At 35.6% G+C, this 24,033-nt stretch overlaps 1 protein-coding gene across 17 annotated transcripts in view; it reads left to right on the top strand.

Moving 5' to 3' along the window:
- The window catches only part of KCNC2 (potassium voltage-gated channel subfamily C member 2), a 169,648-nt gene extending 161,171 nt beyond the window's left edge, over nucleotides 1–8,477 (top strand). For 3 of the 17 annotated variants that reach the window (XM_063694149.1, XM_063694151.1, XM_019039421.4), the window contains 2 exons: nucleotides 237–401; nucleotides 6,177–7,442. In XM_063694149.1, coding sequence (XP_063550219.1) covers nucleotides 237–401; nucleotides 6,177–6,238 — 227 coding nt within the window. In that variant the 3' untranslated portion in view covers nucleotides 6,239–7,442. Of the gene's footprint in view, nucleotides 1–236; nucleotides 402–4,736 lie in introns of all 17 variants that reach the window. The other 14 variants (XM_063694145.1, XM_019039420.4, XM_063694150.1 and 11 more) reach the window with 13 other exon arrangements.
- Nucleotides 8,478–24,033: the final 15,556 nt, after the last annotated feature.

Genomic DNA, 24,033 nt, shown 5'->3' with positions numbered 1-24,033 from the left:
AAATCCAAAATGGAATTAAAATCTCCCAAAAAACATTTCTATTCTTTTCAATACATTTCCATTTTGCTCCATGTAATTTTTCGTGAAGAGTGATAAAAATTCTTTTTCTTATTGTGATGTGATTCTTGTGTTTTGTATATCGAGTGGCTGGACTACCGGCATTCTGTGTAAACTCTTTGTACTGTCTCATTTCCTCATTCATCACTGTCTGTCAATGGGCATGGTGCTGTGACCAGTGTTATCAGGTGACGACAGTACAGGAAGTGAGCCGCCACTATCACCCCCAGAAAGGCTCCCCATCAGACGCTCTAGTACCAGAGACAAAAACAGAAGAGGGGAAACATGTTTCCTACTGACGACAGGTGATTACACGTGTGCTTCTGATGGAGGGATCAGGAAAGGTAGGCATGCATTTAATCAGATCATAACAGGTGACTTAGCAATAAACTGTTGGAAATACATGGAGTAATGTAAAATGCTCATTCATCATTTTCTAGGAAAGACTGCGTACAGTGCTCTTTTCCTCTCTTCATTACATCTTCTCTCCTTAGAAACTTGTTAAAATACATAATAACCTATGTGATCGTCATATCTGAAAGACATCTCATCCTTTTTTCTCTCTTCTTTGGTCTGCCATTTGTCTATGGGCAGAATTGGAATGGAATATGTAAATATTAAATCACTTATCCAATTACTTTAATATAATGTACTCTGCAGTCATTAAAAGTTATCTTTTTTCACTGCAAAAAATAAAACTCACTAATTGGCTCTGTGCACATATTTGATGAGTAATTCATGACTATAAAACAATTATAAGTTTTTTTTTCTCAAAGTAAAGCATTAAACGTTCTCTAATATTTCTAATCCAGTACATAGGTAGTTTTTGCCAGTGGTTTACCTGAGGGTCTCAAGGTTGCAAAGGCCCATGATCTGCAGTCATATGGAACAGTATGTCTAATCACTTCAGAGCCTACTTGTGTACTCACAAAATGCACTTACAGAATTTTTCTTCAGGACCAATAATAAAAAAATCCTTTTATTACTATTTTTCAACAGACATGAACTGTTCCTGACACCTAGAAGATAATAAATCTTGATTGAATGAATAAAAATTGTGGGATGAGCATCTTTGGTAAAGAGTATAACAGAATACTGAAGCTCCCACTTATCATGTGGGTCCTTTTTCCTTGATTGTACCACTGTCTAAACTATTCCCTAAAAGGTTTTTTATTCCCTTTTGGTGAACTTTACAACCTTAGGACAATTGGGATCTTTTCCTCCCCTTTAAGAATAGTCTCGTGACTATTATAACCCACTTTTGTCAAAAGTGGTATGCTTTATTATTAGCTTCTACTTTGACAATTCCAGTTGCTTTATTGCCACAGTTATTTTTCCTCTGTTTGTTGACAGAATAGGGAAATAACTATAATAATGTCTTATGGTAATTGACTGAATTTGAATAAAAATCCACTTTAAAACTTTCATATTAGCACAACTGCATTTAAATAATACTGTGCTTAGTTGTTATTCATTGGAGTTTCTCCCTATTGAATTATTTACCATTTTAAGGTTCAAATATTTATTTTGTGAATCCCTTTTTCTTTGAAATATTTTATTGCCCATGTTGTACTTCTCTTCATTTCTTTTGGTCACTTTAGATTTTTCTTCTCTTCTTCTATGCCTTTGAGACTTAAAAGAGAAGACAAAAGACTCTTGTTCCTTTCATGAGTAATATTTTAAATACCTCTCCATTCCAATTACTTCCATTGTTTGCATCTATTTCTTGCACCAAAATGTATTTCAATCCTCTCAATAGATTTATTTGGTTGTTTACTGATTTACATTAAATATGTGCTAGAAAAATCTTTAAATATATTTTGAAGAGAGTGAATACACTATAATAGTATTTGAGCAAAATATATGTACATGTTAAATAATAATCATCATATCAAACTAGTATTTTATATAGAACATGCTGTTCCAACTGCATTGAATATCTTAAATCACTATATGCAATGTATATACATGTTAAATTTACATACATTTTTAAGCAGCATTCAATAAGATTATCACATGCAATATTTATACTAAGATTATATGTTTAAAGAACTCTAGAATGTTTTTCTTCTATGTTAGACAATGTTTTGAGTTTTAAACTGTCAGAAAATCACGAATGAGAAAAAGCTTTGCAAATTATAAGGTACTATCCAAATACAAAGTTTTACTATAAAATTGCAAAGTTTTGCAAGCAAAGCAATTAATAAGATATTTAGTTTGCATGGAAAATTTATACATGCAATCTTATTTCACAAATATAAATTCTTTTTATTAGTGAGAACATCTTTGAAAATTTATTCATGAGTTTTTTATTGTTTGTCATTTCTTATCATAATCAACTCTTTTTCATTCTTGCTTAAGTAGTTTATAGCTATATGTTTTTTCCTACTAAGCGTGATAGTACTTCTGGCTAACTTCACTTAATCATTTCAGTTGGTTATCTTATCATATCTATCACAAATTTATTCATTTCTTCTCCTGTTTCCCCTTATGTAGGTTATAGATTTCTGCTGTTATTTCTATTCATTTATTTTCTATATAATCCTTTCATTTATTTATCCCTCAAGTTGGTCTATCTGCTGATTTGATTTTAATATTTAAAAATTCTCTCTGTAAGTGAAAATAAATTACTGGATTCCCACTGAATTATTTTTCTAGCTAAAAATATGAATGTAATTGGGCATATATTAAGAAAACTTTAAGGATTCACTAAAAGAGTAAACTCTCAATACTTAGAATGCATGTTTGTTGTTTTAAGAAAGCATATTGCATAAACTAAAACATGCTCGTGAATAGCACATGGGTAGGTAGTTTCAGTATTGCCACAAATAAGCTCATGCTCTTAAGAATTATTTAAAATGAGTGCTGTATATCTAGAAGTTAGTTCAAAATAAGTTCAACAGTGTTTACCCTCATGAATTATATTTTTAGCCATTCGAGTAAAACCTTGATTAAGCAACATTTTATCAAATTTTCTAATCATAAATGAACATGTAGAATAAAGAAAAAATATGTACATGAATAGTATATAATTTTACTAATAAATACTTGTTACTAAATTAGAAAGGAAGCCTTTTCAAATAGGCACTGAAATTATAGTCGTTAGAAATATAGGACTTATAAACAGAATAGAATATTTATAATAAAACTATAATTCAGAAAGATAACATTTAGAATGGCAACCAAGTTTTATATGTTACGGCATGAACACTATAAAACTGCCAAAGAGAATTTTATCTTTCTGGGGGTCTTGTAGGAGCAAGGAGATTGTAGAGAACAGAGTTGTAAATCTGTATGATGATGTGTAATTATTAACAGCCCATTTAGTTCATGCATATTCACCACTTTGCCTTTAATCAAAGCCAATCAATGTTTATCGTCTAGTTTACATTTTTAGGTTATACAGTCAACTTCGATGGCATAGGATAATTTTTTCCTACAATTCCCAAAGTTATATTTTCTGTCACTTTTCAGAAGAGCAGTAATAACTAACCCTCTGTGCATGTGAAAATTTCTATTTAGGGACAAATTACTTGCAATTCTTAAATATTATTTCAGATATCCTCCCACTATTCCATCATTCACCAACATAAAATGAAATATATACCACCTCCTATGTTTTATAGCTCAGAATACTAACAAAACATTGGCAGATAATTATTTAATTAGCGGAGACTATGTGCTAGAGAACATTTATCATAGTTAATGGATGACATAAATTTCTATCTACAAAATTTCTAAGAAAGCAACTAGTCTGCTGAAAGTTAATGTGTGTGCATTTTGTGAGGGGAGGGGAATGTTCATCGTTTTCTTTTCTTATCCAGTCCAGCTTCACCTTATAAGAGAGCTTTACCCCATAAGAGAGCTGTTACTGCGATCCATACCTATGTCTGTCTTGGCCTCTCATACATAAAATAATCAGATACATCACTTTTTCTCTTCCAATGAAAAGAGGAAAGCTATCCATGGCTTCTTCTCTGGAAGTTCCATGAAAAGATTGAATTAAAGACGAATAGCTGAAAGGTACATAAAGAAAAACAATGGACCCATTTTTTTTTTCTCACACACTCATCGAGTACACTGAGGTCTGATTAGAATCCAAAAAGTAAGTCATATAGTGTAAGGGAGGCAAGTAGTCCACTAGAATTGTATCTACTTGCTCAATTTTGGTTGCCAAAAAAGAATTTCATTTTCCTGTTCTATAACAATTTTTCAAGAAGCTGTCAGAATATTCATCTCCAAAGCTTTGTAGTATGACTACTTTTTTAGTCAATAGTTGCCCTGCTTTAAGATATTTCACTTCAAAATTTATACTAGGTGCTTTCCACCTCATTTAACTGTCTCTAATATTTTGTAATAAAAAATACTAAAATATGCAAATATTTCCAAAGGTGACCTTGATAGGGTTGCTTAAGTAGCTAAGGAATAAGACTAAAGTTTATAAGAGCATCTTTTATTTTGTAAGTTCGTAGCTATCATGAACAAAAGATCAAGGTGTGATATAATAGAAAGAAAAGATGAATTAACACCAAATTATTCTCAATTCCTGGGTGGGAAGGTCGGGGGTGGAAATCAGCTGAAAACATCATGTAATCAAATTCAAACTTATTTCACTGAAATTATGACTTAATTTATATTTCATTCATTTTCTTTTTTTTCCTTTACTTTTCTTACCCAAGGAATTAGAAATGGGCATTCCATCCTACATCACCTGGATAATGGCACCAAATGCCATTATTTAAGAATCATCTTTTAACCCTATAAAGCTGGAAGATTAAATATGCTGGAAAAAGAGTTGTCCATTTAAACTTAAGTATGCTTTATTGGCTTAGGAAATAAAAAATGAAAAGAGAAAAAGTAGCCTACTTATTTCTCTTTTTTTTCAAGAATACATTCTGAAATTTAAAAATATTAGTCAAGCTTATATCTTACTTAAGTTGCTTTGCCTAATTCTTAAATGAGTTCTAGTATTCTATATGCCAAAATTACATTAATGCTAACTATAATCTGGGAAAAAATAGATTTTGAAGTATTGTAACAATAATTTGTGATGGCTGGTTTAATCTTTTCAAAATGGCAACTACAGTGAGCTTCATTTTTTTAGAGTTATAAATTGTCTCAATATTAAATTCTTTGTAAACAAATTCTTCTTTGAGCTTGAAAGTAGCACTTTTGATTGCCCTGCATGGTATTATTTGTCTGTCTATATTCTGGTTGAATTCAACTGATGTCTGTGCATTTTTTCATAAAAGGATATGAAAAATCCCGAAGCTTAAACAACATAGCGGGCTTGGCAGGCAATGCTCTGAGGCTCTCTCCAGTAACATCACCCTACAACTCTCCTTGTCCTCTGAGGCGCTCTCGATCTCCCATCCCATCTATCTTGTAAACCAAACAACCAAACTGCATCAGTCGGCTAAATTGTATTAATTCAAGTGCTGTTTATCCCATAATGGAAATAATTAAATGTAGAGTTATTCCAGGCTCCATTAATACAGTATAAATCTTGCATGATACTACAATTCGAAGTCAGAAATGCCACTTGGGTAGCTAATGAATCTTACCCAGGCTTTAAAGATTGTCTAAAGTAGTGCTAAGATTTCTCCTATTAATTGCCCTGATCTCCTTTTGCAATAAAATGACAGATAGTGTCAGATATTGACCAGTGCACTAATATATAAACATATCTTCAGGGAGATATATTTAAAACAGTGTGCTTCCAAATGCCAACCACTTCATTGGAACTTTATTTCTTGTGACTGTAAACCATTCTGAAGATGTCTGGGATCCTATCTTGATTGCACACGACATGACTTGTGTCAGCTCATTTGCATGGACCATCTTGTCTCTATCACCTGAAAGCAATGTTGCAGAGTTCGGGGACTGTGGATAGCTCAGGATATGTGTACTTGCATCGAACCATCCTGCTGATATGAAAGCATTGGTCGACTGTTCTGCATGTTGAATTGTGGGGCAGGGAGGGCACTTTTCTCCTTGACATTTTTTTCTTATTATTTGAAAGAAATATATGTTTTAAATAGTTTAATTTCTTGATTGATTTCCTTTTCTTCAAAAATGCTGTATTGGAGTTCTGAATGTCTCTGGTTGTTTGCACACAGATAACTGCAAAGAGGTTGTCATTACTGGTTACACGCAAGCCGAGGCCAGATCTCTTACTTAATGACTTGGGGAAGGCACAAAACATGAGAGAAAGGTAACTGCCAGCCAGGCTTGCATTGTTTAGCCAGAAATTGCTGCTTGGTTCTAGACTCTTTAAAAAAAAAAAAATACCCAGGGTTTGTCATCATTTTCAGAGGCAGAGTGCCAAATATCACCCAAAGCTCTTGTGTCTTTTTTTACCCCCTTATTTTATTTTTATTTATTAATTTTTTGTGCAAACATCAAATGTCACTGGTGTTCACAGAAGGCTTTTTTGACTAGCCTTAAATTCCTGAGTCAAAAGATTAATCAGATTTTCAGGCAGTGTTTAATCAGGTGCTTTGTCCTGTATGTTGTTCTTGTCTGTCTGTCTTAGCTCCCTGTCTTTCCTGTATATGCCATCTGTCTCCATGAAGCACAGAAATGCCTCTGTAAGATGTTTATGATTTTAATATTTACTCCCTCCAAACCCAACTCCATACCATTTTTTGCTATTTGGAGCAGCCTCTCTGCTTTGTGTATAAATTAATGATGCCCTGTAGACTACCTAAGATAATCGGCACTGTGAATCCTTTTGATAAGCAGGGTTTAAGCAGCAATTTCACCATTGCACTTGGTTGCCTGCTGCAGTGTCAGTTTCTACTACCTAGCAACCAGCATTCATTACTACACTCCAACAAAATCCTTAGGGAGTCATATTCAGTCTGAGTGGAAGAAAGTCTATTTATGCATTCCTATGAATTCAACAGCAATAGCGTGTCTCATGTGTTGAGCATGTGAGGGAAGAAAAAGGCCGTAATATAAATAGAGGGATAAATAATATCACTAAGGCATTTGGGAGCCTTGAGACTGCTGATTAATTCGTATTTCTCATGTTTATTTTTTGTTAGGAAGACAATTGTCACTTTTATTATTGGCCACGAAACATGTATTACTCTATATCCCCAAGTCCTAGAGCATGACCTGCATGTTGGAGATGTTGTACAGCAATGTATTTATCCAGACATACATATATGATATTTAGAGACACAGTGATTCTTTTGATAACACCACACATAGAACATTATAATTACACACAAATTTATGGTAAAAGAATTAATATGCTGTCTGGTGCTGCTGTTATTGACTACAGTGTTGTACAGAATTTATCATGGATTATTGACTGCTGAGAAAGGGACAGTGGAATTTAGCCATACCAAGGACTATACTGGAAACAGACTTCTGCTGCTGAATGTGCCCTGATGTGACCAGGTTGCACTTGGAAGAGATCCTCACGTCTTCAAGAGGCACTTAAAGCTTATAAAAGAACTGCGGCTGGAACTCATCTGGTGCTCCCCATGAGAGTGCTCTGCTTGTAGACTGGCCAGTGTCCATGAAACAGCTGTAAATACCAACATGTGTGCATGGGTCAACAGTCTTGGCCATTTCTCATCAAAAGAAGCCAAATTCATGATCAACATCTCTGAAGTTTCAAGTAAGGCCCACACTTCTTTGAATTACTCTTCATGGGCCCACATTAGGTTGTGCTGTGAATTACTTAAGGCAGTGATACTGATGTAGTATAGTTTTGTCTTAATTTCCCTTATTTCTACTTCTTTGGTTGAATCTATGAACTTGACTGTATAATTTTCTTATAAATTACTGATGTAATCAGCTTGTCAATTATGTTGTGAAATTGTTAGTATTCATTTATCAAAAATGACCTATGTTTAGTCACATATTTGTTTAGTTCTGGGAAATTGTTATAGCTTAAATGAAACTCACCAACATTATTCATAGTTTAAGTCTTTTATCATTATTACCTCAATTATAAATATTACAAAAACATAATTCTGGTAATGAGAGTATTTTTTTATTCAATGATCAAGGAGCAATGTCAGTATATAGTAGAATATCAATTAAATTATATCCTAAAATGTATATTTTGCATAAAAGAGATATTCTTTAATCAATTACTTTTTTGTGAGTTTTGTGGCAAATGAAGCTTGTACGTGTCTTTAAAACTGTTGTAGATGAAACTGTATAAGATTTTTACATCTTGCTTAATCAATATTTTCAGAGTCTATTAGTTCCCCTGGGATTCTGAATATAACATATAGCCTATTATAAACCCCTGTATCGTGGACCTTTTGTGAACATTTCAAGGCGCATGCACAACCTTGATGATAACCAGTGGAAATGTAACTAACTGAAATGAAGAATAAAAGGCAAATGAGCTGGGGATAAACTTGAATGTTATCTGATTAAATTACTCAAATTATTGTCTTGGCTCTTTTCTTTGTGGTGCAGTTCTCAACAGACTTTACTATTTTTATGTTTTATGGTATCACACCAGGCTCTTGTATGCAATGAAGAATTTGGGATAAAAGGATTTAAAAACATACACAGCTCTAACTATCTATCATTCAAGCGTTAGGCAAATAGCCAGTGTATTCTTCTTCTTTCATCTGCCTATATTTCTCTCATAATTCTGAGATTTTAAAATTACTAAGTATTATGGTATTTGACATTTATAAAGTATTTATGATTAGTGCTGAAATTTTCTTTTTTCCTATAGAGATGGGGGTCTTGCTATGTTGCCTAGGCTGTTCTTGAACTCCTGGCCTCAAATAATTCTCCTGCCTCAGCCTCCCGAAGGGCTGAATTTATATTTATGTTTCCCAAGTTAATCATTACAGCAATCCTAGAGGCAGATAATTTTGTTTTCATTTTACGGGTGATAAAGTTAAGGATGAGAGAGGCAGAACTGTTCATTTACATTTTTGCCACAGATAATGTTCCCTGTAATACTTTTTTGTGGATTAAATATTTACTGGGCCTCTAGTTGTAAATGCCCTATCAAAGATGGCTTCTGTCTCACCTTTGGGTAACAGGCCTCTCTTTCAGAAGCACATCATACATAGTTGGCCTTCCATTTATATTGTGGGAATACATATAAGTTTACCCTATAAACTTCTATGTCACCATCCAGGGGTAGGAGAGGGGTGAGATAAAAGAAAAAAATACTGGAGAATTCAACACTTTTGACTAAGCAAAGCAAAATCTTTTCTATATCTTTTCTGTGCCTAAAAATGTTCCATGTTGACTCTTAAAAGACTATTAAGAAACAGCTCAGAAAAGGGAATCTGTCCAAATATAATTACTATTAAAATATTTTTAATGATGTCAGGATGTTGGATTTACTGTAAAAAGGAAAAATTTGTAGGAAGAGGAAATAATGCATTGTAATAGATAATAATTGCCACCAAATTTTGATTAAAAATCAGAATTAAAAAGTCATGAATGAAAAGTTAAGACATTCATTTTATCCTTGAAATAAATCACTAGACATACTAATAGAATAGCAAAAGTGAACTTATCTTAGACAATGAATATTGTCAGGCTGTAATGAATATTAATAGGCTACATTACAAAGCAGAGACTTCAGAGGATTTATGACATGCTTGAAGACATTTAGAGCTAAATGAATCTATTAAATTATTGAAATCCATGGAAGTTTCAGGTGATTAAAATATGTAGTTAATTTTTTTTCTTACTGAAAAAAATTCTTTCTTCCATCCAATTTCCACTGCCAAAATTTAATTAATTGTTTAAATGCCCAAACATTGTTAAACTATAGATATATGCTAATGTTCTGTAATGTGAGCTCAGTGTCATTAATATTGATTTTAAATTTTCTAATTTCCTGTTCTTCACCAAACTTTGTTCAGAGGATATGATGTGTTTCACTATTCTCTGAAAATTAAATAATTTGATAGAATTAATATTACAAGATTGATTTTGTTATCACACTATCATGTCAAAGTGACCAACGACTGAATATGCAATTTGAATACTAAGATCGTCAAAGGATGTGGCCACCACCATTGTGAATCCCAGATAACCTAACATTCATTTGTTTAAAAAATATTTTATTTTTTAAAGAAGTTTTAGCCTTGCTGGAAAATTCAGCAGATTTTCATGTAGCTCTGCCCCCATGCATGCACAACTTCCCCCACTATGGACATTTCACTCTACAGGGGTGCATCTGTTACAATTGAAGAGCCTATAACTACACTGACTCATCATTAATACCCAAAGTCCATAGTTTACGTTAGAGTTCACTATAGGTACTCTACATTCTATGGGTATTGAGAAATGTATAATGACATGCATCCACCATTGTAGTATCATATAGAATAGTTTACCCTAAAAATCCTCTGTGTTAATCCTATTCATCCTTTCTTCCCCTTAATTTTAGCGGGGGTCGGGGGGATCTTTTTACTGTCTCCATAGTTTTGCCTTTTCCAGAATGTCATATAGTTGGAATGGTACGGTATGTATTTTTTTTTCAGATTGGTGTATTTTACTTAGTAATACACATTTAGGGTTTTTCCATGTCTTTTCTGACTTGATAGCTCATTTATTTTTAGCACTGTATAATAATTGCATTCTGTGGACATACCACAGCTTATCCATTCACCTACTGGATATTGTATTCTTCAGGGTTTTTCAGAGAAAAAGAACTCATAGAATGAAAATACACCCACCCACCCCCACCCCCCACATCCCCACATCCCCACACACAATTATATAAAGAGATTTATTACAAGTGATTGGCTCATGTGATTATGGAGGCTGAGAAGTACCATAATCATAATTTGCTATCCACAAGCTAGGGACCCGGGACAACAAGTGGTATAATTTCAGTCTGAATTTGAAGGCCTGAGAATCAGGAGAACTGATGAGTAAATTCCCATTCAAATCCAAAGGCCTGAGAGGAAGTAGTACTTATGTAAGTCTCAGTCCAAGAACAGAAGACTGACATGCCAGATCAAACAGCCAGGCAGAGAGAGTGGAATCTTTCCTCCTCTACTTTTTTGTTCCATTCAGGCACTCAGATTGGATCTTGCCCACCCACATTGAGAAAGGCAATCTGCTTTACTCAGTCCATTGATTCAGATTCTAATTTCTTCCAGAAACACTCTCAGAGAAACACTCAGAAATATTGTTTAACTAGATGTCTGCCCTAGTCAACTTGATGCATAAAATTAACCATCACAAGTCCATTCCTTGTCAACTTGGCACTCTTGGCACTTCAAAAGCAGCTCCTTGAACCATAAGGAGCTCCTTGAACCATAAGAACCAAGTAAAGACAAGAATGAGGTCAAAATTCTGCCTAATGTAGTACAACTATCGCGTTTTTGTCCAAAAGTGTACTAAACCAGAAGAGACGATAAATTCCTTGAGTGATGATTACTCTTCTCTTTAATATCCTATAACTTAAAAATTCTGATACAAAATTAATAGTGCTTAAATACTACAACATAAAGTCAAAATATATCATGTTGCATGATAAAGAAATGAGAGAAAAGAAAACAAAGATTTTTATATACATACATACAATGAATACATAACAAAATAAGGAGCAAATACTCATGGCAATTACAATTCTGAAATTGACCACATAGCCGTAGCTGGTATTTATGACTACCATCTTCCATCACCCATTCTATATTCCTTTTACCTTCAGCAAGCACCTCAGCTGGTTTACTTGGTGGGGTTACCCAAACTTTCTGAACTGGGTTGTTGTAGTTTTCCATTGACCTTAATCACTGGATATGGTAACATTAAAGACACTGTAAAAGATTTTCTGTGTTCCAGCCACGTTCTTTCTTGCCTGCATTGCAGAGTAGTAGTCCAATTGTGCATTGGTAGTCAGAGTCAATCACCCCAGCCATCACAGTAACTCTCTTCTTTGCCTTTTGTTTAACTGGCATGAAGAGTCCAGTGACTGGGCATAAGTCTTAACTTGCATTTCAGTGGAATCGTTGTTTTGTCCCCTGGTGAAAACATTTCTCCCTTTAGAAGTAAGACTTCTAGGCCAGGAGGGCATTCGGTCACGGAAACAGGAAGCAAAAATGTTGTTATTAGGGCACTAGGAGTAAGAGTGAGTGGTGCCACTCTCATTTTCACCCCTTGATTTCTAGACCCATGAATCCTGGCTTTGAAAGAAACAGCACCATATATTGGACGCTAATTCAGAAAATACATAGCCTTCTGGAGAACCTCATTTCAGTCTTACAAGTATTGCTACCTAGCTAGTGCTATAACTGAGTATCCAAAGGCCATTCACCATCATCTCAGAAACCAGCATTTTAGGATGGTGGGGAACATGGTAAGACGAGTAAATTCCATGAGCATGGGCCCACTGTCCTGCTTCTTTTCTTGGGAAGTGAGTTTCTTGATCAGAAGCAATGCTGTGTAGAAAACATGTAGTGGATAAGGCATTCTGTAATTCCAGGGATGGTAGTTTAGGTAGAAGCATTGAGTGCAAGGAAGACAAATCTATATCCAGAGTAAATCTGTAATCCAATAAATCCAATAAGAACTAAATGTTTCCCCTCCCGTGATGGAAGCAGTCCAGTATAATCAACCTATCACCCAAGAATGAGTTAATCACGGCAGGAAATGGTGCCTTATTGGAGACCAGTGTTGATCTCTGCTGCTGGCAGATTAGACATTCAGCAATGGCCATACCCAGGCTGACCTTGGTGAGTAGAAGTCCATGTTGTTGAGCCCATGTATGACCTACATCCTCACCACCATAGCCACTTTGTTCATGAGCCCACTGAATGATGACAGGAATGGCTGGGGAAATAGACTGACTGGTATCCACAAAATGGGTCGTCCTATCCACTTCATTATGAAAATGTTCCTCTGTTGAGGTCACCCTTTGGTGAGCATTCACATGCAACACATTTATCTTCGTTTTTTGCTCATTCAGAAAGGTCCAACCACATGTGCTTCCCCAAATTTCCTTGTCACCAATTTTCCTATCATGTTTCTTCTAATTCCCTGACCATCCAGCCACACCATTAGCCACAGCCCATGTATTAGGTTTATAATGACACATTTGGCCATTTCTCTTTCTAAGCAAGGAAAACAATCAGATTTACTCCTGAAAGTTCTGCTCACTGGGAAGATTTCCCTTACCACTGCTCTTCAGGAATGTCCCCGAAAGAGGTTGTAATCCGGCAGCTGTCTACTTTTGGGTGATGCCAACATATCATACAGAACCATCTGTAAACGAGGCCAGAGTTTTCTCTTCCCTTGTCACTGATATTAAGAAACTCCTCAGTAAGACATAGGTGTAGGCAGCTGGGAGAGAGAAGGCAGTGTAGCAACAGTGGAAACCATGAGCATTTGGCTATTTCTTCATATAATTTAATTGTGCCTCAGGCTCAGTTACTTATACAGCAATTCTATTTGATGATGAAGTGCTGCTGTGGATACCTACCCAGTTCATAATAGGCAGCTCAGGGTGCATGGTAACTTGGTGGTCCATGGTTATGTGTTCAGTCACTACTAATACCCAGTACCAGGCCAAGAGCTGTTTCTTAAAAGGAGAGTAGTTATCTGCAGAAGATGGCAAAGCTTTGCCCTGCAATCTTGAATCTGTGCTGTGATTTACCTGTGGTTTCCTGCCAAAGGCTGCAAATAGCATCCCAATCTACCTTTGAATTTGCCATTGAATCTCCTGAATCATATGGCCCAAGTGACAGAGCAGATTGCCCAGCAGCCTAGACCTGTTGCAAAGCCTTGTCTTTCTGTGTCCCACTCAAAAGTAGCAGTTTTTCAGGTCACTAAGTAAATGGGCAGCAGTAACACATCCCAATGAATTACATACTGCCTTCAAAATCCAAAGAGACCCATTATATATTTTGCCTTGTTTGGGATTGTAGGAGAGGCCAGAGGCAACAACTTATTCCTCACCTTAGAAAAGATATCTTGGCACGCCATATGCCACTGGACCTCTAGAAATTTCACTTAGGTAGAATGCTCTGAATTTTTGTCAGATTTGTTTACTACTTTCTGACATGAAACTCTCTTTCCAGTAAGTCTGGAGTGGTTGTTACTTCTTGCTCACTAAGTCCAATCAGCATAATGCTATTGATGTAATTGACGTGTGATATTTTAGGGAAGGAAAAGGTGATCAAGATTTCTGCAAAGTAAATTATGACATATGGCTGGAGAGTATGATATACTCCTGAGGTAGATGGTATGGGTGTGTTGCTGGCCTTGTCAGCGAAAACCAAACAGCTTCTGGTGGGCCTTATTGACAGGGATGAAAGAAAAGGCATTTGCCACATTAACAGTTCTATACCAAGCATTAGGGTATGTGTTAATTTGCTCAAGCAATGAAACTACATCTGATATACCAACTGCAATTGGAACCACTACCTAGTTAAGCTTACAATAATTCACTGTCAGTCTCCAAGATCAATCTTTCTTCTGCATAGGTAAAATAGGAGAGTTAAATGGGGATGTGGGTGGGGATCAGCATCCCAGCATCTTTCTAATCCCGGATAGTGGGACTAATCTTTGAAATTCCTACAGGAATGCAATGTTGCTTTCAGTTTACTGGCATTTCTAATGGCTTCCACTTACTTTTCCCACCATAATAGCCCTCACTCCACATATCAGGGAACCAGTTATTGAGTATACCTATTCCAATTGTGCATTCTGAGTCTGTATAAATAACCAAAGGATGGGGTAAGGGACTTTTCCTGGGCTTACTGTGAGATAGACTTGAGCTAAAGCTTCATCACCTGACTTCAATAACCCATAATATGACTGTTAGACCACAGTGACATTTTATGCCTTCTGGAATTCATGTCAGTTGAGAGCTAGTGTCTACTATTCTCCAAAAGGTCTGATTATTTCCTTTTCCCCTAGTGCACAGCTACCCTGATAAAAGGTCATAAGTCTCTTTGGGGAAGTCTGGGAGAAAGATCACCAATATAAATTTTTGGTAGTGTACTGGGATCCTTCCTCAAGGGTACCTGGCCTCCCCTTTGTTCAAAAGACTTTGGATACGGGCCAGGCATGGTGGCTCATGCCTGTAAGCCCAGCACTTTGGGAGGTGGAAGTGGGCAGATCACTTAAGGTCAGGAGTTTGAGACCAGCCTGACCAATATGGTGAAACCTGTCTCTACTAAAAATATAAAAATTAACCAGGTGTAGTGGCACATGCCTGTAATCCCACATACTTGGGAGGTTGAGGCAGGAGAATTGCTTGAACCTGGGAGGCAGAAGTTGCAGTGAGCCGAGATCGTGCCACTGCACTCCAGCCTGGGCAATGGAGTAAGAAAGACTTTGGGTCTGTAAACTGGATCACCTCTGGGAATTGGTTGATAAGCAGTGCCTCTGTCTTAATGTTTCAGGTTAGACTTTACTTCTTTCACCTAAAACTTTTCTGTTTATATAGATCAAGTAACAATTTAGTAGGAATAAATAGGAATATTTATTTCACTTCTAGGAACACCGTGATAAACTAGCCAATGCAATAGGTGTGTAGGAGCCAGACTATTCTTATTGCTGCTTTGACTCTGCCATTCACTATGGCAACTACACCTACCTTTCCATTGATGACTGAGTGCCACCACTTTAAACATTCCACCCTGGAATCAGTTGCTTCCATTGCATTTAGGATTCCTGATTCAGTGGCTGTAGTTCCCACCCCACTGTCTTGCCTACAGAAAAGAGAGATCACAGAATACTTCAAGAATACCATGGCTCCCCTCACAAATTTCATTCTCATGCTAGTAGAGAAAGATATATCTTCTGGACCCTTCCAGTGTAAATGAGTAGATCTGCAATGACAAAATCCCATCTAACATTCAAGTCTTCCAAAGCCTTTAAATTCCTTCCTCTACATTAAACCAAGGCTGCTCTGGCATTTCTAATTTGCTCACTGCAGGTTATGAGGTCCATGTTTTAGCCAACCAACCAATAAAACTGTTAGAATCCTTTTTAATTTCCACAAGCATCAACATTAAATGCAAAATCTCTGCTTAGTGATCTTATATCATTAAATTTGGCCTGATCTAACTTTATGTTGCTTCCAATATTATCCCATACTCTTAATATCCATTTCTACATATATGTTTCCTGGGTTCTTCTTGCAGAAATTAGAAAACTCAAGTAGTTCTTTTGGAGTGTAGGACAATTCTTCATTGGTCACACTTTGTACCTTACCTTTGGAGATCTGCTGAGATTTGTGAGTAGTTACAGGTCTAGAAGAAAGAGGGCTGGTGGGGGTTTGGCTTGAAGAAAGTCAGCAGTGTCTTGCATGGCAACTGCCTCAGAGAAGGTCATTATGGATTCCTTAGGCAATGCAGGATTCATTTCCTCAGACAAGGAAAGGATGGAAAGGCTGATACTGCTGGGAGTTGGGAGGACATTTCTGCTAGGAATGGGAGGTCACTCTTCCTGCAGGTAGGGGACACATTTCTCACTGGCAAAGAAGACTCAGAATTTAGGGGCTTGATGTTCTCAGCTTCATCAGTGTTTTCCCACACGTTACCATCCCAATTTACAGGATCCTATTTTTTCCCAATTAATATTGGAGTTCGGTTTCCATTGTAGTTCAGCCAGTTACGGGATGAGATTCTTCATTTGATTTTCAGCAATTTCAATCTTATAGCTACAGTAGATAAGGGTCTCCTTCGGTGGACACCTGGAAGCTTTCAGGTCCTTTATGTGGTACTTGAGCTAGAAGTTTGATCTCTGTGATCATCCTTTTGTTTCCCTGCTTTTTCAGTCACATTAGTAGCAATCAGCCAAACTCATTGTATTTGTTAGTTTTCCAAAAATTCTGGAAAGTGTTAAACGCACAGTCACCCAGCTCTTTGCTTCTTATAAGTGGTTGACTAAGAATACTGTATGTAGATAGTTTGTGTATCTCTCAGCAGTTGATGCCATGGAACATCGATGCTCTCTTTATTACTGAAAATAGTCTTCACATCTTCAAACCCAATCAGATTAGAAAGTCAGTTCCCAAAATCCCAGAACCAATATACAAAACTTATTCTTAAAATTCTGTTCCTCTAGAACCACCTTCAGTAATAGAGTCTACATGAGTCAAGGTTTTCCAGAGAAACAGAACCAATAGGAGATTATATATATATATATATATATTTATTATAGGAAAGTTGCTCACATGGTTATAAAAGGCTGAGAAATGTCATGTTTGTATGCCAGAGACCCAGAAAAGCCAGTAGACTAGTTTTAGTCTGAGTTTCTGAGTCTAAAGTCTTGAGAGCCAAGAGTGCTGATTATATAAGGCCCAGTTAAAGGCCACAGAAGATCAATGTTCCAGCTCAAAAAGTCAAGAAGAGAGAGTGAATTCTCATTTCCTTCATCACTCTTGTCTTTTTAGGCCCACAGAAAATTGGATGGTACTCGCTCACATTGGAGAAGCCAACTTACTTTGTTTAGTCTATTAATTCAAATGCTACTGTCTTCTGGAAACACCCTCAGAGACTTACCTAGCGATATTATTTAACCAGATATCTGGGCGTCCAGGCAAGTTGACAAGTTGACACATAAAATTAGCTATCACAGACATCTTACTGCTATAAACATCTGTGTTCAGGTTTCTGTGTGGAAATAAAATTTCAACTTATTTGGGTAAATAACAAGGAGCACAATTTCTGGATCATATGGTAAGAGTCGGTTTAGTTAATACTCATGTTTTTTATTTGATTCTCTTAAACAGTTAATGAAACTGCAGTTCTCTAATTTATCTTCTCAAGTGTGGGTTGTATACACCACACATGAGTTATTTATAAATTTGTCACTTCAGTTGAAGATATAAATACGTTGGTTCATTATCCACAGAAGATTCTTTCTCTTTAAAACAAATAAGATTTTTTTCCCACAAAATAGTAAAAGCTCTCATAAGAATCAATAAAAGGGAAAAATTAACTATAATTCAGTAATTTTCCACTTTACAAACCAAATGTTTTCAATTCGTCAATTTGCCTTTTTCTCTTTTGTAGTCTCATTTTATTTTATTAACTTGTGTGTGTGTGCGTGTGTGTGTGTGTGTGTGTGTATTTAACATCACATCATCCATGCTTCAATTTGGTCTCCATCTACCTTTATAATCTTACTTTATTCTTTGCTCACAGACTGTGCTGTAACTATTTTCAACCTGATAGAAGCACACTTGAACAGTTGAATGATGAATCTCTGCATTGAAAAACTCCATCTAATGTATTGGTCTCTAATCCCAGCTCTATGTTAAAAAAAATGTTGTTGCTGTTTAAAAATACAGATCCTTGTATGCAACCTTTAACTTTTGAAATTAAGGGCTTCTAGGGATGAGGCCTAGGCATATACATTATTTTAAAAATAAGTTTTATCTATGTGTATTATTAACAAATAAGCAAAACAAAAAAGAAGAAAAAAAATTTCCACATGTATTTTTCTTATTTAGCAAGGCCTATAATGGAAGACAGATCCTTGAAATTACAATTAACAGAATAGTATTCTTTCTGAAATAATTTTCTCAAATTGATACATTTTCTTAGTAATTAAAATTTTGAAAGGATGCATATTATCCCAGTAGATTGTTGTTCCCTACTTATTCATTCCCCTAAGTCACTCATAATTTCTATTTCTTTTTCCTCCTTCCCATTATATGTAAGAAGGCATTGACCACTTTCCGTATGTCCACTTTATTTTATTTTTTGGCAGGATTTTTCCTGAAAATTATTCCAAGGATGAAATTATTGGGTCAATAAATATAAAAAAATCATGACCAAAATTTAAAAACTAATCATATCAATGTTACATTTCAGCAGCAGTAGATGAAATTAAAATAATCAGGACAATTTCTTAACTCTATTATGATTTCAAAATACATTGTTTTGTTTAGAGTAGTTTTGTGCATGTGATAAAATATCACATCATTGTCATGTATTTTGGCAGTGATCACTTATTAATGGTGTTTGATTAAGTTCAAAATATAGAAACTGAGTGGAACCATTACAGACTTTAAAAATATCATGCTCCTGTGTACCATATAGGTTAGCTAGTCATTTACTAGCAGGCCAAATATTTTTAATAGGACATTTATTTTACAACTACCAAATCTGATTCTAAATTTGAGACAACAGTATTTGTAAAATAATGTCAATGTGTTATAAGTTGATACAACTTACATTTTCATTTTCAAGTATTTTTTGCAATAAAAATTAGATAAGGAAATTTCATGTAACTCAAAATCAAGTAACCTACTTTTGGGGGAAAATGTTTTTGGATCTTTTTAAAATCTGTTAAGCATTTAAAATTTTTCCTATAAGCCAGGAAGATCTATCATCACAATAAAATGATAAAAATATTTTGGCATTAGTGAAAATTTTACTTTTAGGAGTGGTAAAAAGTGATATGAAATAAGTAAAAATACAAGTATATGAAAACAATTCCTAACATAATCTGAATATTGTGGTTCCTGAAACCTTTCTTTAATCAATTCCCTCAGTGTTTTAATTTACTTCCTTTTGAGATCTTTTAGGGATGATCTAAAATGTTACTTAAATCTAATTCTTTCTTAATGGCCAAGAGAAGCTATATTATTATTAGTTTCTTGATCAAAAACAAAAGAAAAACAAGCCAATAACTTGTAACTTTATTGCAAAGACTTAAGTATGAAGTTAGTACCTGAGGACTGACTGTGTGTGTGTGTGTGTGTGTGTGTGTGTCTGTGGCTGTGTGTGTGTGAATTTTTTCCTTCAGATCTTTCATTTTACCACGGTTTCTCTGGCAATAAAGGGCACTAGTTTAAATGCTCTACATGATGTTCTTCCTATATCAATAGCTGTTCGTTATCACACTGGGTACTGGCAGGATTCTGGAGAGATGGCTGGTAGAGATCTCCAGAATCTAAGATAATAATGCCAGCTTGCTTGTGCGCGCGCACACACAGACACACAGCTGGATATACAAAGAGAGGACACAAGATTAAGCAGCAGATATAGAACATTGCCTGAAGTAAGGTCTTTTAGCGTGAATTAAAAAAAATAAGCTGAAAGTAAAGAATTAATTCTATCATTCTGCTTCATGAACTATGTTAGAATAAATTCAGAGTAAAGTATCAGAGACATTCTTTTCACTGGGAACTCTGAAGGTTTGCAATGCCTAACAGGGAGGCAGGAGAAGAAATCATCAATTTTCACATTTCTTATAAAAAAATGAATTTAGACAAATTTTTCTGTTACTATTTTCTTGTAGTTTTGACAAACAGACATTGTTTCTTTACATTTACATTACTAGTGATGTTAAATGCTTTCAAAATCAACTAGTGACTGTCAACATATAAAATATTGCTGGGTTTACATTTATTTTTGTAAAATGTGTTCACACAAGTTTTTTTTGTCTCATTTGTTACAAGAGCACAATATAATGATATAATTTTACAGAGAACATGTTACCTGTTAATGCGAAACTCCTGAATGTCACAAATTAGATTCTGTTAAAATAATTAATTTGGAAGTCATTAGGCTGAAACAGTTTCAGTGGGTTGGGTTCCTATGTAAACCAAAACCCAACTCAGGGTGAACGTCAAAGCCAAGGAAAGCAGAATTTAAGCTTAACTAATCAATAACAGCTAACTAACCTCTACCTCGAGACTCTTCTCTCTAACCAATCATTTTCTTTGTCTTGCTTCTATCTGTCTATCTAGGTGTCTGTCTTTATACCTTGTAAAAGTTTCCCGCCTTGGACTTTTGGTGGAGCCCTGAACGACTTGCATTTTGGCGCTTCCCGATTCATGAATTCCTGTTTGCTTAAATAAAATCTTCAAAATTTTAATGTGCCTGGGTTATTATTTTTTAGAAATCCCTAGGACAAATGTCATTATGAGATTTATTTTTCAAAATTAAATGTTTTAAGCTTAGATCTATCTACTTATTTTTTGGACCCAATAATTCTATTCATAAGAACGATTACATTATGTCAAAATAATAAGGTGGGGGAAAAAAACTGTTTCCCTTTGGTAGCAACTTTCCCTGACACCAAATACATGGCTAAGTATTAATATGTATTTTGTGGGAAAAGGGTACACAGAATTAATATTTGGCTGATGAAAAAGTAATCGCGCTTTTTGCCATTACTTCATGGCAGTGAAAAATTCCATTACTTTATGGCAAAAACTGTGATTGCTTTTTCACCAACCTAAAAATTAGAAAGCATTCCCTGACATGTGGTCCACTAGAGAGCCACAGGCAGAACTTTCTACAGCTTCACACCAACTATCAAAATAATTATTCATCTAACTTAACCAGGTTAAATATGAGACTGTTTCATGTTACCTAATAAATTTGAACTACCATTGCTAGTAATCAGCAAGATGGCTTTAATGTTCTTCTCAGCTAGAATAAACTTTCGACAAGTTTCTTTTTTACTGTAGGCTCCTTGCTTTCCTTTTCTTAAATCACTTACTTCAGAAAACTTGCAAGTGTAAATGATTTCCCTGTCCCTGTGAAATGTGAATCTTTTCCTAACCTCTTGTCAGTTTTATGACTAAGAAATGTCTTTCTCAGGGATCTGGGAGCCAAGCCTTTGGAATATAATTATCAAGAAAGATAGGGCTCCTATCTTTCAGTTTCTGTGGGAATGCAGGAACCAACTTCAATAAACACCTATCATCAAACACAGATGGCCTGATCAAATTGATCAACCTCAAACTAACATTCTCCAGTACTTTTCTGCTAGCTCATCCCAGCACTTAAAAGCTCTCCCATTTCTCTTATAGTGGAGTTGAGTTCAATCTCTCTTTATCACTCCAATAGTCTTGACTCCCACTGCAAGACCATTGAATAACATCTTCCTTGACTGTTTAACTGATCTGAGGCAATTTTCTTTGACAGTTCTTTGATAGCCATTTTAAGTTTTGGCTAATCAAAAATTTAAGGATCTACAGGGATTGGTGAGGGTGGGGAGAAATCCCAGCTAATCTATAAGCTACTTTAATTTAGAATTCTTTTTTTTTTTTTGATTTTTTTTGAGACGGAGTCTTGCTCTTTCGCCCAGGGGGGAGTGAAGTGGTGCGATCTCAGCTCACTGCAAGCTCCGCCTCCCAGGTTCACGCCATTCTCCTGCCTCAGCCTCCAGAGTAGCTGGGACTACAGGCGCCCACCACCACGCCTGGCTAATTTTTGTATTTTTAGTAGAGACCGGGTTTCACCGTGTTAGCCAAGATGGTCTCAATCTCCTGAGCTCATGATCCGCCCGCCTCGGTCTCCCAAGGAAATAGACTTTTAAAAGTTCTTAGTACTATCATAAATATTGGAAAGTCATTATAAATCAGTTACTTGCTTTCTGTTTTGAAACAGTTCAGTCCCCTCTTTTTCAGATGACTAAATTTACAGGAAGCTGCAAGTAAACTAAGTTGCTGTCATTCATCCTTTTTCACTTTACTGCCAGGAAACTTGCTAAAAAGATGCCGTTAGGCCTGCTCTTTTTCTGGACATTGTCCCTTAGCGCTCTTCAGCAAGCATTTATCACTGCATCTCCACTGCCTGGCACACTCCCAGGCCCAGGCTCTCAGAAGATTCTTAACATATATTTGTTGAATTGAACCGTTACCTAGGCTGATTTTTCTGAAATTTACATCCCGCCATGTTCTCCCCTAGATGTTCATATGTCAACCTCAGAACAAAACACAAACTTTTTAAAGCCTGCCACTCAAGACATTTTATGATTTTGCCCCTTCTTACCTGTAGAGGGTCAACTATTAATGCCTTTATACAATTCTTTCTTTTAGTATCTGCAGAGCCTAATGAAATGATTGGAATATAATAGACCCAGTTTTTATCATCATCTGTGGACTCCTTGCTGCCCTGACTCACCCATTGGACTGAACCTTCCCAGGCACTAACCAGTGTCGTTAATTCACTTCCATTTGCCACTGACTCTATGGTTAGTATATTTCAAAGCTTTTGTATGTTTCTTTAATCTTTTTCAACAGCAATGCCCGAGTTAGTTCCCAAAGCCAGAAATTCACATTCATCATCTCCCCTGGTGCCCCCTCCCCCTGTAACAAGCACAAGTAATTGGGTCCTGTTACGCTTTGTAGATAAGCATACTTAACCTGTGGTAAAGAAAATGGGTTTTAGAGTCTAAGCATGTATGAGTTGGAATCTTGTTATCATCCTTTACTACCTACCTGACTTCTGGCTATGTGTACTGGCTCATGCCTATAATTCCAGCACTTTGGGATGCTGAGGCAGGACTGCTTGAGTCCAGGATCAAGACTAGCCTGGGCAGTATAGTGAGATCCCATCTCTACAAAAAATAAAAAAATTAATTCCCCAGGCATAGTGGTGCACACCTGTAGTTCCAGCTACTTGGGAGGTTGAGGCAGGAGGATCAGTTGTGTCCAGGAAGTCGAGGCTGAGTTAAGCCATGATTGCCATTGTACTCCAGTATGGCAGAGCAAGACGCTGTCAAAAAAGAAAAACCTTGTAATACTTACATTATAATTTTGTTATGAGTTCTGAATGAGATGATGTGTGTAATATATTTAACAGAGTATTGTGTACAGAAATTCTTCTCTGTAACTATGAACTGCTATTATGATTACAATTATCATGTTATAATTGATTGTTTTTACACATAATTTTTATAGTTTAGCAACTTGTAATTTTTTTCTCTAGTATTGATTTTCTTTCTGGTAGTTATAATTGAACACAAATTTTGGCAAGTGTTTTTAAACCCATTTCCAATTTCCTTTAAAGAGAATTAAATCCTTCTTTAAAATTTATCCCAGCATCAACATGAACATACTTTCAAATGATGTTCTTATTGTTTACAGACTAAGTCTTCAGAAAGTGGGATATTTACATTTGATAACGATAAATAGAAATTAACAGGATCTATTTGGCAATTTAAAGGTTTGATAAGATTGGAAATTCATAGCATAATTCTTGAATATTTTACATATCTATAAAATTTTTATATATTAGTATATAAAAAGTCAATTGTATT

The sequence above is a fragment of the Gorilla gorilla genome, chromosome 10 (assembly GCF_029281585.2).
Source record: "Gorilla gorilla gorilla isolate KB3781 chromosome 10, NHGRI_mGorGor1-v2.1_pri, whole genome shotgun sequence".
Classification (NCBI taxonomy): domain Eukaryota; kingdom Metazoa; phylum Chordata; class Mammalia; order Primates; family Hominidae; genus Gorilla; species Gorilla gorilla.
This window is presented reverse-complemented; position numbering and strand designations above follow the sequence as displayed.